Source organism: Mauremys mutica, chromosome 3, assembly GCF_020497125.1.
Source record: "Mauremys mutica isolate MM-2020 ecotype Southern chromosome 3, ASM2049712v1, whole genome shotgun sequence".
Taxonomy (NCBI): Eukaryota; Metazoa; Chordata; order Testudines; family Geoemydidae; genus Mauremys; species Mauremys mutica.
Window position 1 is genome coordinate 156448225 of NC_059074.1, and position 18464 is coordinate 156466688.

General features: G+C 41.2%; 1 protein-coding gene across 3 annotated transcripts in view; it reads left to right on the top strand.

Moving 5' to 3' along the window:
* Nucleotides 1–18464, top strand: part of CDC42BPA (CDC42 binding protein kinase alpha) — a 352910-nt gene that overhangs the window by 203645 nt on the left and 130801 nt on the right. For all 3 annotated transcript variants that reach the window (XM_045009047.1, XM_045009045.1, XM_045009046.1), the window contains exons 6-8: nucleotides 8916–9009; nucleotides 9908–10108; nucleotides 10707–10955. In XM_045009047.1, coding sequence (XP_044864982.1) covers nucleotides 8916–9009; nucleotides 9908–10108; nucleotides 10707–10955 — 544 coding nt within the window. The remainder of the gene's footprint in view (nucleotides 1–8915; nucleotides 9010–9907; nucleotides 10109–10706; nucleotides 10956–18464) is intronic.

Sequence of the window (18464 nt, forward strand, 5' to 3'; positions counted from 1 at the left end):
CCCTATATAAGGCTCCATGGAAGTGCCACTCCAGGGGGCGCACAGGCCGACCCTACAGCACTTCTAGGGGAAAATCTCCTGCACCCGGCACGCACACACCTGCTTGGAATGTACATGAACAACATATCTCGAAGAACAACAGTTACAAAAAGGTGAGTAACCGTTTTTTTATTTTGCTGTCAGTTTGAAGTATTTGTAGCAACTCAGGATAACAAGATAACTCCTGGAGCCTGTATGCACAGTGTGTCATGCAACTGGGTGGAAAAGGGCTGCTCTGCTCTTGAACAGGGTGTGGTTTTGTCAAGAGTCGGTTACGGATTCCATAGAGCACCATGCTATCAAACTTCTTGAATTCAGCATCTCTTCCCACTATAAATGTGATTTACAGAATGGGTTTGCAAATAAATCCTATTTTGAAATGGGTTTTTTTTCTGTTTAAGATTAGCATGAAATATCTCTTTTGAAGCTCCCTCACAGGATTGAAAGGTTAGTAAAGAACAAGTGCTCCATACGTAGCCTGTTACCCAGGTAATATTGCCACTTTGCACTTCTTTAACACCTTTGGTCACAGGATCTCAAAATGTTTTATAAATATTAACAAATGAAACCTCTCTCTTTAAACTTTCTATATCTGTTGTGAAGAATCATTTAGTTTTAGAGAGGTCCTGGGAGCACCCACAAGTGATAATATAGGGGGAGCTGTTAGTGCTGAACACTCCCTGCTGTAAGACCTTGTTTCAGTTGCTTATATCGTTGCCAAATGTTCACCATTTGGACTGAAGTTTTCCATCCCAGGTGTTTTCCTAAAGTAAAAATGGTTCAGCCATTTTCAAGGAAGTGATTAGAAAAAATTACATTCTTTGCTTATGATTAAAAAAAAAAGTATTACAACATTTCATGGAGAAGCTCTAGTGCCGCCATGTTTTGGAGCAAGGGCTTGATATTTCATCGGAAGGCCATCATGGTGTCATGGCTATGCCATTTGCTGTTCTCATGAAAAAACATCCACATTTGGCCAAGTTTTAAGCCTTCGGAATATCTCAGTTTGCACTTGTTTTTTAGAACTTGACTGCTACATTCTCCAAAGATTCCTTCTGTACTGGATAGGCTCCATCCCTGAGCTGCAGGGACTGAGAAGGGCTTTCATTGTAATTGCTGCTCCTGGTTGCTGTAGTCAGCAGTAGTGCAGGGCAGCAGAATAGAGAGCAGGGAGATGGTCTCTTCTGTGCTGAATGTTCCCCCTTCTAGTCCCCAGGTCACATGGAGGAGGAAGCCATTTATCTCAAATGCAGAGAGTACAAGAGCCTGACCGGCAATGAGTGGTGTGGAGGGAATAATTGGGGACAAGAAACCTGGGTCAGGAGTAGAGGCTGGGAGCTGGCAGAAGATTGAGAGAGACACTGGGATTGCCTGAGTGAGAAGAGTTGGACTGGGAATGGGGGATAAGGAAACGGGAGTAGGTGGGGACTGGAGAGGAGAAGACTGAGATTGGATGAATAGCTGGTGCAAGGGGAGGCTGGGACTGGCCAGGCAAGGAGACCGGAAGCCAGTTGTGCATATGGAACAGGGGTCAGAGGACTAGGAGCCAGAGGGAGATGCGGGAGAGATTGAGATTGGTTGAGGGAGGGGCAGAGGGACTGGGGCTGAGTGAGTAAGGAGATTGGAAGAAGGAGCCTTGAAAGGGATGCTGAGTGGAGGGAAGATTGGGACTGAGCTGGGAAGCCTGGAATGGGAGACAGGGACCAGGATGGAGACTGGAGAATAGGAGTGTCTAGGTGATGCGACTGGGATGAGGAGTCAGGGAGGGTGTGGTAGAGAGGAAGAGAGAGCTTTGGGTCAGAAGTGTCTGGGAAACAAGAGCAGAAAGATCTGTAATAGCTGGAGCACACTCCCTTCATAAACAAGAATGGAACTCAAAATCCTGAGTCTCAACACTCTTCTGCTGTTAGCAAATATCTCTGAAACCTGTTGGCAAAGCGTATGTATCTTCCTCCTCTTATACTAGTCCACATAGCGGATGACAACCTACTACTGCTATCACTTAGTCCATTAGTTCAGGTGGCAGAGATCTGTGTGGTGGATTTAAAGGTTCCAACGCTGCTGTTAACATATATGGTTGTCAATATGATTTAACCTGATGGAATTTCTTTTAGGTTTGATTTTTTTTAAAAGCCTAGGAAATTACTCAAAAAATTAGCATTAAAAGAACATTATTAAGGTTGCAAAGTCAAACACCCAGCAGATTCTCAGCTGGCCTAGGTCCATTGAAGTCAATGGAGCTACACCGATTTACTGAAGTTGTGGATCTGGGTACCTATATTTATGAAAAATAATCACTCTTACCCATGTGACTAATAGGAAATTGAAAGAATTTAAAAAGTTGTATTCATCTGGTCACTCCAGTTTTAATTCCTCTTTCACAGCATTAGATTCCCATGGATTATGTAGGAATCTCTGTGGTGGAGTAGGTAATGGTAGCACAGCACAATGGTTGGCCCTGCTGCAAGGGAAGAGGAAGCTGAGCAGCTCATGAAGGGACAACCATTCCATGTATCTGATTGGGATTCCCCCAAGGTTTCATCCACAGTTCTTGGCCTCTGGTTTGTATAGACTCCTGCTTTTTCTACAAGGCTGCCATCTCTACATCAGTGTGGATGATAAAGCAGAGATGTGACAAGAAAAAGCTTGAAGTATATTGTGTTTTTCCTCACCTTCCTATGGCACATGAACACCTGGCCTGGTGTCAAAAATGGCTCTTAAAAAGAAGTATTTAGCTACAGTATTTCCAGTGCCTTGTGTAATTTGTGTGTGAGTGCGTGTGTAATACTGACGATCACAGCAAGATTTGTCTTGGTTCTGTTTTGTGGAATCTGTGAACTCACTGTCTATATTTTTCTAAATACTCTTGGGTATATCTTGAAAGACAGATGACTTGGGTAAACGGTGCCTCAAAGGTAATTCCTGGTTTTTGTTTATCTTGTTCTTGGTCCAGATTTTGAAATGCAATTTGATTTTAGATTTACTTTTTGCAGATCGTTTCACACCAGAGTTATGTTTCCCAAGGCATTGGTAGTGTGTTTCTGTTTTTTAATCTGAAATGTACTTTGATGGGATAATGTAAAATTAATTTTAAAAAAATCTCAAACTGACAATAGTAATTCTTTGACATGTAGTGTCAGCAAAACTGGGACTGAAGAATGTTGCTTAGTAGATGCTCAAATGCTTATTTCAGTTTACATTTTAAGAATTAGCCATTATTTGTTGGGCCCTCTTCTGAGATTTGAAAAATGTAATTCCTCTAATAATATTTGCTTGCCTCTTGGGGCTTGGCTACACTTGCAAGTTGCAGCGCTGGTAGAGGCTTTTCCAGAGGCAATTAGTAACCGTCCACACCTGCAAGGCACATCCAGCGCTGCAACTCCCTGGCTGCAGCACTGGCTGTACACCTGGCTAGGTTGGGGTGTAGCGATTGCAGCGCTGGTGATCCAGCGCTGCTCATCAAGTGTGGACACACACCAGCGCTTTTATTGGCCTCCAGGGAATAAGGAGATATCCCAGAATGCTTTTAACTAAATTACTCTCTTTGTTTTCTTATGCAGCCTCTCTTTGTTTTGTTGTGAACTCCGATCGGAGCTCCGTTGAACTGCTTATCTAAAAAACAAACACTGATCACAGCAAACAGGAGCTATCTGTACCTGGCTGTGAAAGATCAAATGAGAGGCAAGCAGTTTGCTTGACAGAGAAACAGCGTTGGATGCAGGCTGTTTGCAATTAAGACTAAGGGTTCGCGAACATTTTGTGATTTTTCAATCCAGGGAAGCTAACACACAGTGTTGGCTCCAAAAATCCACTCTCTCTATCTTCCCCGCTCCCTGTCACAGTACACCACAGGGAGTGAGTGAAACAGCGGGGAGTCCGTGTTGGAGGCAGGCTGTTTGCAATTAAGAGTTAAGACTAAGGGCTCGCAAACATTTTGTGATTTTTAAATCCAGGAAGCAAACACACAGTGTTGGCTCCAAAAATCCACTCTCTCTATCTTCCCCGCTCCCTGTCACAGTACACCACCCTCCACCCCCCTCTTTTGAAAAGCACGTTGTTGCCACTTGAATGCTGGGACAGCTGCCCATAATGCAGCACTCCCAACAGCGCTGTAAATGCTGCAAATGTGGCCACACACCAGCGCTGGTAGCTGTGAGTGTGGCCACACACCAGCGCTGGCCCTGCACAGCTGCACGACCAGCGCTGTAACTCCCAGCGCTGCAACTTTCAAGTGTAGCCAAGCCCTTGATAAATGCATTTGCTGTGTTTCTAGAGTGGCAGGAGCTCTTTGGCTGTGGCTACACTTAGCACTTCAAAGCGCTGCCGCGGTAGCGCTGCCGCGGCAGCGCTTTGAAGCGCTAAGTGTAGTCAAAGCACCAGCGCTGGGAGAGAGCTCTCCCAGCGCTGTCCGTACTCCACCTCCCTGTGGGGAATAACGGACAGCGCTGGGAGCGCGGCTCCCAGCGCTGGGGCTTTGACCACACTGGCGCTTTGCAGCGCCGCAATTTGCAGCGCTGGAGAGGGTGTGTTTTCACACCCTGCTGCAGCGCTGCAAATTTGTAAGTGTAGCCAAGCTTTGTTAGAGTGAGTCACTCCAAACCAGTGGCTGTTTCTAAATGTTGTGAAAATAGAGCCTTTTTCTTTGTGTATTTTACTTCCAAGTCAGTGTTTTTCTGCATATGAATACCAAACACAGTAAGATCTAAATACTATTGATCTAAGACTGTTTGGTTTTAAATTTGATTTGAGTCAGAAGTGCCTATTTCATAGCTTTACCAATTATTCTGATCATCTTTAAAAAGTTAGCTACCCACACTAACTGGCAGCAGTACCCATGATAATGCAGTATTAACTTATACTTGCAGTATACTGGACTGAGTATATTTAAGGTAACATTAACCCTCCACCCTGTACTCGGTGGTATCCTTTTTCTGAGTCAAAGTTAAGCTTGAAGGTCAGTGGCCAAGGGAGATGCAGGTTTGCATAGCTGTCTGAGATCTGGGATTCTCTTGAATGTCCACCTTCTTCTTGTCTTTTTGCATGCTTTTTGGTGTAACTGCAAAGAATGGAGCAATCTCCATGACTAGGAAGGGTGTAGGCATAAACAATGAGGAAACTTCACAGCTTCAGTAGTAAGAGTTCCCTTCCAAGTACTTTTGTGAAGTAGGGGATTAAGTGGACCAATGTCCAGTAATAATTTTATCTGAGAACTTTGTGAAAATCAAAAGACTGCCTTGAAAGGGACAGACAGGAGGAATTAGCTGTAGGGACAGTTCTGCTTTTTACAGAAGTGTTTCTGTTAATATGCATCATGATTGAGTCAGGAGCTTCGATCTGTGAAAGTAGACAGAAAACTCAAAACATGTACTTTTGTCAATTTCAACCATAACAAATAAATGTTAGCATCTGTATAAATCTTCATTAATTTCTTTTCTGCTTGATACTACACTTGTTGAAGTGGTAAAAGCTCCCATTGACTTTAGTGGTGCAGTATCAGAACCTAAAGCGCAACCAGTTTTTGACAAAATAAATTCCCCTCAAAACACTAAATTAACCCTATTTTTATTGTTACAAACTATAACAAGTTAATACAAAGAATAAAAAGTGTGTAAAGCTTGACATTTTACCCCTAGTGCTATAGAGCAGGGGTCCCCAACCTTTTCAGGACCAGGGACCGGTCGGGAGCGCTCGTCCCGCGGCTCAGCTGGACCGCCCGCAGGCGTGCCTGCGGGAGGTCCACCGGCTCCGGTTGAGCTGCCGCAGGCATGACTGCGGACGGTTCGCTGGTCGCGCGGCTCAGCTGGACCGCCCGCAGGCACGCCTGCGGCAGCTCAACCGGAGCCGGTGGACCTCCCGCATGCGTGCCTGCGGGCGGTCCAGCTGAGCCGCGCGACCAGCGAACCGTCTGCAGTCATGCCTGCGGGAGGTCCACCGGAGCCCCGGGAGCAGCGGACCTCCCGCAGGCATGACTGCGGAGGGAGCGCTCGTCCCGCGGCTCGGGTAGACCTCCCGCAGGCACGCCTGCGGGAGGTCCACTGGGTCGGTTCGCGGCCCAGTTTCTAAGAGGCCGCGGCCCGGTACCGGGCCGCGGACCGGGGGTTGGGGACCCCTGCTATAGAGTCTATCATCTTTCCCATTATAAACCTTTAATTACAAAGGTTTATAAATCAGTCTTAACAATTTTTCTCTGAGGTATAGCAAAGCCCACTAAGGTCTCAGCCTGTGAATAATTCAGTTTACTGTTTGCCAACATTTGGAAAAAAAAGTTGATTAGTCATTTATAGGTTGTATGCAGTGTTGTTGTAACCATATTGGTCCTAGGATTTGAGAGAGACAAGTTAGGCGTGGTGGTATCTTTTATTGGACCAACTTCTGTTGGTGAGAGAGAGATGAACGTTTGAGCTCACGCAAAGCTCTTCTTAAACTAAGCAGAGCTAAGACGTCTAAGAGCTCTGTGTGAGCTTGAAAATTCATCTCTCTCTCACCAACAGAAGTTGGTCCAATAAAAGATACTGAATTACCTCAGCCACCTTGTTTCTAATTTATATGTTAGTCATTTATAGGTTATTATAAGAATGAAATAAAGTTAGTATTTTCAATTGCTAATTTTTCCTGTTTTGTTCTTATGCCTCATAAATAGCTCAGATCTTTGAAAGCTAACATTGTTGTGGCAGTCAATTCATGATCTTCCTTTTGAATATTTTGGGTCAGGGTAGGATGAGAATTTAATACCTTTGCCATATTTTTGAGAAATGCAGTTTAATGGGCAAATGCTATAATTGTGTTTTAATTATTATTTATTTGTATTGTACTATTTGTATAATTAAAATATATATTGCATTTGGACCTCATTCAGATGCCTAACCACCAAGGTCTTAGTTCTGCCCTTGTCTCCATGTGGGTGTGCGCTCACACAGTCAGCTGCAGAATTTGGGTCCAGTTAATCTATGAATTTCAGATTCCCTGTGTACTCAGTTACCTGGGAGACATGAAAGCCTCAGATAAAAAACTGTCAGATTTACACAGGAAGAGCGCAGTCCTATAAAGGTATGTGCAAGGATGGACCTCATGCCTATGCATAGAGCCCTGCAAATCTGTGGCTATCAGCTTTATATCCATGGATATCTGCAGATGCAGATATCCGTGAACCATGTTTGTGGATCGCGGATGGATGCAGACCCAAATTTTATATCCATGCGCAGGGCTCTACCTGTGCAGATCCCTTTGCGGAATCAAGACCTAATTTGGTGAAATAAAAATTCACAAACAGCTAATTACAGTTGTCATTACTCTGAAAAAATTATCTTAATTTTACAGCTCACTTTGTACTTAATACATATTTTAAAAATATTTTGAACTTGCTTTCATCAAAGATTTTTTAAAATTTAACATTTAAAAAAAAAACCTACAACTCTTCCTCCTCCACCTCCTCCTTCTTTCCCCCCAAAATCTAAAACAAATCCCCCCACAAAAAAACCCACTAAATTGTAAGGAATGACTCCTGAAATCTATTAGATGTCAATCATAATTCTAAATCCCATGGCTTTTATAGATTTGAGATAAAATCAGTACTTTAACAGAGTTTATGTTGTAAATTCCTTAAGTTACATATTCTTTTATGGCCCTCACTTTCTCCACTCTTCTCTCTTAAAGGTATTTCATGGGAGTACTTTTATAACTAGGACCTTTGAAAGTGAAGGTCCAAAATCTGTCCCTAATTACGCTGGGGTAAATCTGTCATAATGCCACTTCAGGCAATGGATTTACACTTCAGGTCCAGAGAGCCCAAATCGCCACTGACTTAAATTGACTCCTATGAAATTATTGTGGCCGATGGTGTCACAGAAGCAGCACACACAGAATCAAAGACAACTGACGTATGTGGGTTCAGCTCCATGGAGCTGCCAATGGTGAACATGGCCCTATTTATTTATGGCCTCCAAGTTCTGGCTGTCAGGTTAGACAAGACATCTGTTCCTACAATCCTGTTGCTTACAGAAAATAATACAGGAGTCCCACCCCTAGGCTGGCAGATCATCAGATTTCTTGAATTAATTGTTTATGCTTAAGAAATGTTGAATGACAATTCTCAGAGTTCATGTGGGGTTTATAAAACCATTGCTTTCTTACAGGAGAGCTGTAGCTCTGTGTGCTCATGGTTTGTTTGAATAGTTTTTTTTTTAAATGTGTGTGACTCAGAAAATAAAAGTGGGTTCTCAAACCAACACAAGTTGACTACTCACAAGGGTATCACCAACAATTTCATGGGCAGGCTGTAAGCTAGTGCAGGATTCTCCTCAGAGACCTATCAGCAGGTCTATGAAATGGCATTGTCACTAATTCCAGATTGAATGTCCACCTAGCCTTATGAGAGGACAATGTGAACTAGAATAAAATAATGTGTTTGTGTTGGGCATGAGAACACATAATAGAAATACAGAAATGTATAGATGAAAGATGCTAAATCTTAATACTGCATAAATTATTTGTTGTAACTTTGTTCTACAGTTACATATGGGAGATGTTTTCTTAGCCTAGTGCCAGTATGTCACTTAAGAATACTCCTCTAGACATCTTGAAATGATTTAGACGTCTCTGTTATTTTAGTGAAGTCTTGGATAATAGCACAGTCTAAAGAATGCATAGGACTATGCAGACACTCTTCCACTGTTTTCCTTATGTGTATACAGGTGTAAATTGTCTACTGTATGTACCGACTGGATGGCAAGTGTTTTATGAATAAAGTCATGTAGTGAGCCACTCAGTTAATGATCTTGCACTGCCAGTGAATGAAAAAACGAGTTTCAAAGTTATTGCTCAGGAGGATGCATTATGTTTTTTCTTCATGCTAATTATTGAATACATTTCATTTTCAGGGACATTAAACCAGACAACATCTTGATGGATATGAATGGACATATTCGGTTAGCAGATTTTGGTTCTTGTCTGAAACTGATGGAAGATGGAACGGTAAATTAGAAAGAATGATACAGCTATGATATCCCCCCCAACCTGCTTTCCTTTCCGTTCTCTACTTGCCAGTGACATTTCTGCTCACAAAGAAGTCCTGTTTGTGAAGGAAATGTCATTTTTAAGTGAACATTTTTAGTAATGACAGTGATAGCGTTTGTACAGTTTTATAATATGGTTGTATTTGGTTTCAGTTCAAAGTATATCTGCATTCTATTTGAATTCTGTCTTTGTTAAATGCATTTTTATTTCATTTCATTAATAAAAGTTAATAAAGGGAGTGCATATAATCAAAATTAATACATATCCATAGGAATGGTGTAAGACACCCAGTTTTGAGCCTCATGCCATAATCATTATTCAGGCAAAGCACTGATTGATTTCACTCAGATCAGGGCTTTGGCAGAAGCAGAATCAGGTACCATTGATTTCACTTCATCCTATTGCAGTGCTGTGTTTAAACTTATACAATGTGTGGTGTATGTGACAAGAATGTAGTTCCAGTGTGATAATCATACCCTGGAGCATCTGAATTAATAATGTGTGTGATTATCAGGGAGATAATAATTAATTTATAACTGCAAACTCAGAAACTGCTTTCTTTTTGGCATTCATCACAGTTCACAGCAAAAGTAAATTATTAGAATACCCAATAATTTTTTTCAGAACTTCAGGTTTGAAACACTGAAGTGGCTCAGACACATGAGAACATTTTTTTTCTCATCAGTTGTTATTTAGAAACCTCATTTTTGTACTAGAGTTCACTGTTTATAATTTGAATTACAAACTTACATATGCACATGATACCCCTCAACCTCTTTCAATCCCCCACACCCACTGGCACTACTGTCTGTAACCGTGTATGTCATTTTTACTCATGGAAATGCTAACACCGCAGGTCCAGTCTTCGGTGGCAGTTGGAACTCCAGACTACATCTCTCCAGAAATCCTGCAGGCCATGGAAGATGGAAAAGGGAAGTATGGACCTGAGTGTGACTGGTGGTCCCTAGGTGTTTGCATGTATGAAATGCTTTATGGAGAAACGCCCTTTTATGCAGAGTCCTTGGTGGAGACCTACGGGAAAATAATGAACCACAAAGTTAGTGTTTTTTCTATCTTTTGTAAACTAATTTTAGTGATTAAAAGGGGTTAGCTTAAAGGTCTATTTAGAAAGAAAGTTCTTATGTAATGATCATATTCATGTTCATAAATCTTAAATATAAATTTGGTTTCCATACAGTACATTTTGTGGTTATGAATTGCAACTGGCTTTGCTTTTGAATAAGATAGTCCAAAACTAAAAACCTGGATATACAATGGCGGCTATTAGTTCACTCCAAGGAGTAAGTCTTGGCTATGCTACATCACTCTTCTTGTTCTATTTTTTGCTGGTGGATCCATTTGTTGGCTTAGGAAAGAGATCCTTAAACATTCTTCCACCTGGAGGCAAAGATAGATTCCAAAAATGTACATGAGACATTTGAATAAATAAAAAAGTAGGAGACAGTTATTGCACTTTCAATACTTTTTATCATCTGGGGAAGATTTTTTCCTAGAAACTTATTGCATTCATTTAACAGTGAGAGTCTGAGTATTTGCAAAGCCCTATTTTTCTGTACAGAAACAACCACGAAGGAACCTGACTTTTGTGACATTTTCTTGGTAATAAACTATTTCCTCCTGTTTTATTCTTTAAGGAGAGGTTTCAGTTTCCTGCACAAGTGACAGATGTGTCTGAAAATGCCAAGGACCTCATTCGAAGGCTCATTTGCAGCAGGGAGCATCGACTTGGGCAAAATGGGATAGAAGACTTTAAGAACCACCCATTTTTTGTTGGGATTGAATGGGATAACATTCGGAACTGTGAAGCACCTTACATCCCTGAAGTCAGCAGTCCAACTGATACATCAAACTTTGATGTGGATGATGATTGTTTAAAAAACTCTGTAAGTCTAAGATGGACATTTTTCCAAATCCTGATTTTCTTCATTTCTTGTTATTACAGAGGTTTCCAAAATTTTGCGCTGAAATCTCAGAATGCTTTGGTGCTGTATGATACCCACCAATGCTGTGTACTAGGCAGATACAAATGCTCATCCAAGGAATGAGGCTTGATCCTGCAAACACTTAAGAAGATGAATAAATGTACTCAAGTTGTGTAGAAGTCAGTGTGGGTAGTCACTTGAAGAAAGTTACACATATACTTATATGTTTACAGGATGAGACACTTAGAGTATGTTTATAATGCAATTAAACACCTGTGATTGGCCCATGTCAGCTGACTTGGGCTTGCTGGGCTTGGCTGCAGGGCTGTGAGGTTGCAGTGTAGATGGTCAGGCTCAGGCTAGAGCCCGGGCCCCATGGGGGTCTCAGAGCTTTGGCTCTAGCCTGAGCCTGAACGTCTACAGCAGTGGTTCTCAAACTAGGGCTGCTGCTTGTTTAGGGAAAGCCACTGGTGGGCCGGGCCAGTTTGTTTACCTGTCGTGTCCGCAGGTCCAGCCGATCGCGGCTCCCACTGGCTGTGGTTCACCGCTCCAGGCCAATGGAAGCTGCAGGAAGGGGGCCAGTACGTCCCTCGGCCCGTGCCGCTTCCTGCAGCCCCCATTGGCCTGGAGCAGTGAACCATGGCCAGTGGGAGCCGCGATTGGCCGAACCTGCGGACGCAGCAGGTAAACAAAACAGCCCGGCCCGCCAGGGGCTTTCCCTGAACAAGTGGGGGCCCTAGTTTGAGAACTACAGTTTTACAGCCCCATAGCCTTAGCCCTGTGAGCCCAAGTCATTGACATGGGCTAGCTGCTGGTGGTTAATTGCAGTGTAGACATACCCCTAGTCCATAATAATAATAATGTTCAAGTAACTTTATTATTCTATAACTGTGGATTATAACCATCTGCTCAAAATCGCTCACAACTGTGCCAGTTTTTAATCATTGTAAATGAAATTTTCCATGCCTGATCTCTGCCTCAGGTTGAATTTTTTGAATGTTTGAGTGAAAATGGTTTTGAACAGGAACTTTGAAATTTGGTAGGGGGACAGTCCTACCATCAGAGAGATGCTTCTTGCTGTCCCTGTGAAAGTACACCCATAAGAACATACATAAGAACGGCCGTACCAGGTCAGGCCAAAGGTCCATCTAGCCCAGTATCCTGTCTACCGACAGTGGCCAATGCCAGGTGCCCCAGAGGTAGTGAACCTAACAGGCAATGATCAAGTGATCTCTCTCCTGCCATCCATCTCCATCCTCTGACAAACAGAGGCTAGGGACACCATTCCTTACCCATCCTGGCTAATAGCCATTTATGGACTTAACCACCATGAATGTATCCAGTTCTCTTTTAAATGCTGTTATAGTACTAACCTTCACAACCTCCTCAGGCAAGGAGTTCCACAAGTTGACTGTGCGCTGCGTGAAGAAGAACTTCCTTTTATTTGTTTTAAACCTGCTGCCTATTAATTTCATTTGGTGACCCCTAGTTCTTGTATTATGGGAATAAGTAAATAACTTTTCCTTATCCACTTTCTCCAAATCACTCATGATTTTATATACCTCTATCATATCCCCCCTTAGTCTCCTCTTTTCCAAGCTGAAGAGTCCTAGCCTCTTTAATCTTTCCTCATATGGGACCCTCTCCAAACCCCTAATCATTTTAGTTGCCCTTTTCTGAACCTTTTCTAGTGCCAGTATATCTTTTTTGAGATGAGGAGACCACATCTGTACACAGTATTCGAGATGTGGGCGTATCATTGATTTATATAAGGGCAATAATATGTTCTCTGTCTTATTCTCTATCCCCTTTTTAATGATTCCTAACATCTTGTTTGCTTTTTTAACCGCCTCTGCACTCTGCGTGAACATCTTCAGAGAACTATACACGATGACTCCAAGATTTTTTTCCTGACTCATTGTAGCTAAATTAGCCCCCATCATATTGTATGTATAGTTGGGGTTATTTTTTCCAATGTGCATTACTTTACATTTATCCACATTAAATTTCATTTGCCATTTTGTTGCCCAATCACTTACTTTTGTGAGATCTTTTTGAAGTTCTTCACAGTCTGCTTTGGTCTTAACTATCTTGAGCAGTTTAGTATCATCTGCAAACTTTGCCACCTCACTGTTTACCCCTTTCTCCAGATCATTTATGAATAAGTTGAATAGGATTGGTCTGAGGCCTGACCCTTGGGGAACACCACTAGTTACCCCTCTCCATTCTGAGAATTTACCATTAATTCCTACCCTTTGTTCCCTGTCTTTTAACCAGTTCTCAGTCCATGAAAGGACCTTCCCTTTTATCCCATGACAGCTTTAATTTATGTAAGAGCCTTTGGTGAGGGACCTTGTCAAAGGCTTTCTGGAAATCTAAGTACAGATTTATTATAAGCCACAAAAGTCTGCTGTTTGCACACGTGCAGTAATGCTTGTTCAGCATTTGCTTCTGAATTTTCTGGACATGACAGCTGCACTGTATATGCGCCCAGGCTCCATTGAGTGTTCTATATTGTTCTGATGCAGCCAAACAGACATGAACCTCCAGGTAGGACATAGACAAAATTAATCCCTGCTCCTGCTGTTTTCCCCCATCAAAATACCTTTTGTCATAATGGAATGTGGAAAGGCCCTTACTACTGCAGCTCAAGTGGTAGAGATCTGTGCTATAATAGATAGCTGAAGGTCTTAGCTTAGGTCGTGCAGGGAATGTCTACAGTTTTACACGATAGTGGGTTTTTTTGTTTGTTTTTTTCATTTTTCTTTTCTTAAGTTTTTTAACCTTACATACAAAGATATATGTTGAAAGAACATGAAGGTTGCAAAGTCAAGCACTCAAAAGTAGAAGTGCCAGAATTAAGGTTACCTGTATGGAGATATGTTATACTGCCATCATGTACCTGATCACATACAATTTTTTCCACAGGATCTCTGGAGGAAAGGAATAGAGGTCCTCTGATTGTCATTTGACTCTAACTGTGAATATAACTAGAATCTATCCCTGCCTCTGCCAGAGACATCTGATATGATACTGGGCCAGTCACTTAAATTGTCACAGATGGACACTAATTGTTTAGACTTCGTTTTCTGGGTGCCTAATACGAAACACCTAGGTCTGCTTTTCAGAAGTGCTGCGCCCTCCAGCTCCTTTTGAAGTGGATCTGTGGATTCTCAGAACCTCTGAAAAATCTAACGCAAAATTAATGGACATTTGAAAAAAAAAATTATTGCAAATTTTGGCCTTAATATTTCTTTGCCTCAATCCCTATCTGCAAAATGGGAATGATAATACCTCCCTGTCTCATAGAGGTGTTCTCAGAAAAGTTCATTAATGCTTGTAAGTTACTTAGATACTATGGTCATGCCATAGTAAAGTCTATGAGGACATTAATATTTTTTTATATGGTGCAGGGTTTGGATGTTGTGCAGTAAATGAAGTAAGGGGCCACACATTCAATCCTGGGGATAAAAGGAAATATTGACTAGCTGCCATATTTACTGATAACTGTCCATCTTGTAAATTTGAATGAAGCAGGGATCCTATGGAAAAGTAATATATGATGATGTAATCAGAGACTGTATACTCATGCATATGCACAAGGAAGCAAAGTTAAGGTTGCACGGCTACCTTAATTCTGGCATTTTCTAGCTTTTGAGTGCTTGACTTTACAACCTTCATACAACATTTGTTTAATATAGTTGTTTTGTATGTACTGTGATACGTTTAGATTACATTTATGGTACTGTCAGCATAAGTGTGTTGAACTCACAAATTGCAGAAAATGTATATCTTGATCCTTTTGCAGCAATCCACAAAACATCAGTGTACTCCTTCAGAAACCCTACAGGGGTTTAAAACTGCATCTATCACGTTGCAGCTACATAACTGAAGATAACGATCCTATCTCCTTTATGTCATCTTTTCATTAGATTGTTTGTGATCACTTCTTTTAATCCTTCCACCACCCATTTCTGCTTTGAAATTTACTTTGTTTTATTATGAAGGTAGAAACAAAGGCCCCAGTCCTGCAGTGTGGTCTAGTAGTATGGATCCTTGCACTCCTGTGGAGTCCCAATGACCTCAGTGGGACATTGCAGGGGTCTGTGCTAGTGTATCCCATTGTAGAACCTGGGGTCAAAGCTTAACATTTTCCACTCAATTCTACTTTTATACTACATTGACATTATTTTTAAAAGGGACCCTTTCAAGTTTGCCGCAATAATATGCACAATTTTTAATGAAGACATTGTTAATAATACAACCTTAAATTACTAGATCTGAAAGATTTTTTTAAAATCCAATGTATTTTTAGCTATTTTGCAGCAATTGTATACAGTGAGATAAGACCAATCAGTTACCTTTTCAGATACTGTGCAGTCGTACATTTATAGTGTATTTGGGTTCCCCGAATCACTTGAGAACTTCAAATATATCTTCCTTCCAAAGTCCATCTCTCACCTCCGTCTTTTTCCTCCCACCCCCACCAAAAAAGCCTCCAAAACTTTATGGCCCTGGTTCTGCAAATGTGCTTAACTTTCAGTATGTTGGTATTCTCACGGGGTAAAAACTTGGCAAAAGCTGTGACCCAACATGCTCTCTTGCACCAATACCAGAGTGAAGATTGTGCACCACATTCATCAGAACATCTGGAACTCCATTCCGTTCAATGTGAGCCAAAGCGCTGACCTGTGGACCAAATGTAAAGCCACTTTGATGATGATACGGACCACGCGAAGCAGGCAGTTAAATTCTAGGTGTACTTCAGCCAGAAGGTTAAGGACAGCATCTATTGTCAACTGCCTAACAGGGAAACCTGGTTGCTGAGGATGACAATGTCTCTTGAGGAGAGGCTGCATCCTACCAAGCAAAATGTGAGCAAAGACCTTTTCAGGGACTGTCGATAATGATGTCAGCCTGTAGTTGCCACACTCAGTGTGAGATCCTTTGTCCTTGTACAAGGACGCTATGATGCCATCTTTCCATTCTGCTGGTATTTTGCCTGATGCCCACACTTAAGAACAGTTGATGCAGACCAATGTCCACTGGTTCCGAGGCACTTTTAAGCAACCACTGGTGTGTGGCAGAGATGCATTCTTGTCCCGGTGCTATTCTGTCGAGCTATTGCCTGGCTATTAGGATGTGCTGAGCCGCACATCTGAATCAAGGTTGGTCAAGAAGTATTCACCAATCAAGACTATGTCGACAATGCTTTCCTGCTTGTGGAGAAGTCACCCTCCAAGGTCTCCAAGATGCCACTTGTGTGATAGAGTTGAACATCTCATGGCAGAAGACCAGGGTACAGAACCTCAGAGCTGGGCCACAAGAATCTCTGGTAAAGTGGGATCAAGGACTATGAAGAGCATTGACTAGTTCATCTACCTAGGCTGCAAGTAGAGTTCAAATGGTTGTAGCAAATTGGACGTTCTTCAATGAATAAGTCTTGCCTCCTCCTGCATGAAGTCCTTGTCTTGCTTACAGACACAAACGTCTTTGTGCTTAGACAAAGTTTAGGATCTGTCGAACCGATATACTACCTGTACTTCTGTATTGGTCAGAAACCTGGACCCTCTTCCAGGCAGACTTTGAGTGTCTAGAGACATTCCATATGCGCTGTCAGGAGCCAAATCCTCAGCATAACGTGGTTTGACTTTGTGTAAAATGTCAGTCTTGTAAAGATTTGGCCTTTCTTCAGTCATTCATTACATTTGAAAGTTGTGTTACCTGCTCTTTGGCTGTATCATCAGGATGCATAAAAAATCCACACTGTGCTCTGAAACTCTCCATCAATACACAAAGGGGTGCTTGCTCTGACCCTGCAAGGCACTGCCTGCAGGGCAATCCCAGATAATCATGGATTTAAAGGCTTGAGCCAGATCTGGGAACTTCACTACATGATGCCTGTTGTGACGCCATCAGCCATGGTCACTGTAGTCCTCAGTAGACTATGCATGTTTGATTAGTCCCGTTGAAATCAAGTGAACTATTCATATGCTTAAAATTTAAGCATGTGCATAAGTGTTTGCAGGATCAGGCCTAAAACTGTATTTGCTGAATTAAAATAAAATAATTTCTTAACAAATTTATGAATGTCTGCTTTTGTAACCACCTTTTATTTTTAAGGCAAAAACTTAATTTCACTCCTAAACTACTTACATGTTCCTTTAAATTCTAGTGTGCATTATGTTGGTACTTTGCAAACCAGAATGTTTGACGCTTGTTTATACTAAGTTTATATTCCATTCAAGAGGTGTTTTGATGCTGTTTTTTGTAAAATACGTCGCTTCAGAGTAAAAAAATAAAATATCACACTCAGTAGGTATAGTCATTATTATGAGGGGTTATGTGCAGGTAAATGGAGTAATTCAAATTTTGATATTATGAATCTGAATTCCAATTTTACAAACTTCTGATATGCTCCCTGAGCTATTTACCAAATCTGTCTTTGCTTGTATAGTAAAAGATTTGTCTTCTGTTTAAATATTGCTTCTCCAAATTTTGATTCCCAGTTTAATTTGGAAGAGTGTTTTCTAGAATGATCTAATGTTATTTTCACTATTTCTGTTATCTGAGTATAAAGATTTCCAAGTGAGAGTAAGGAGAAATGGGCTGGGATTGCAGGGAGTTGGGATCTGAAAATTATGGGCAATGTCTTCGACCATTTGATTTTTGCATGTTGAAGTGTGTTTTCCATCGTTAAATTTCTGCCCATGACCAAAAAAGTGTTTCACTTCTATAGGAAATTTTGAACTTGCTTTCTTTAGTTCTAACTCCTACTACTCCCTGATTGGTGAATTTTCATATTATATCAGTGGGAATGATTTATTCACTGTTACTTCAACTGATATGAAGTTTTGGAAGGGGATTCTTCCACCACAAGTACAATCTGTGAACCCCAGAAGGGGACTGAGAGCATATGAAGACTATCTGCAATAGTGATTGTAAAGCAAGCATGCATGTATAGTCATGGAAATTCTCGTACACATCAATGAATGTTCTAATTAGATGTCAGGTACTAGAATTTGAAATTAACATGGGATGTAATCAGAGGTTATTTGACTCCCCAAAAATATGGATTAGTTGTTTTTCTAAATTTTTATTTAGATAAAGAGCTTTCCAAACTTAAATCTTCTAAATATGAGGATAGAAAAGAATGCAGAAATCAAGGAATTTTTTCTCACTATCTGTTTCTATCCAGCCATCCTTTAGATTTTACAATGCCCATTGTGCTAATTAAGGAAGTACTATATAGATTTTGACATTCATTTTTCGCACATTTTAATTTTAATACAATTTATTTCTGGTGATCAGTGACCATGAGGACTCATCCATAATCACTAAAAGGCTGTGGACTGTGGCGTACTAAGCTGTATCTCTTAAAAATTCTTACAGTACTTAGGCTAGTAATTCTTGACTCCGAGTGTCAAGAGGTTAAGATTCTTCTGGAATGCTATCTAAAACTGTCATTAA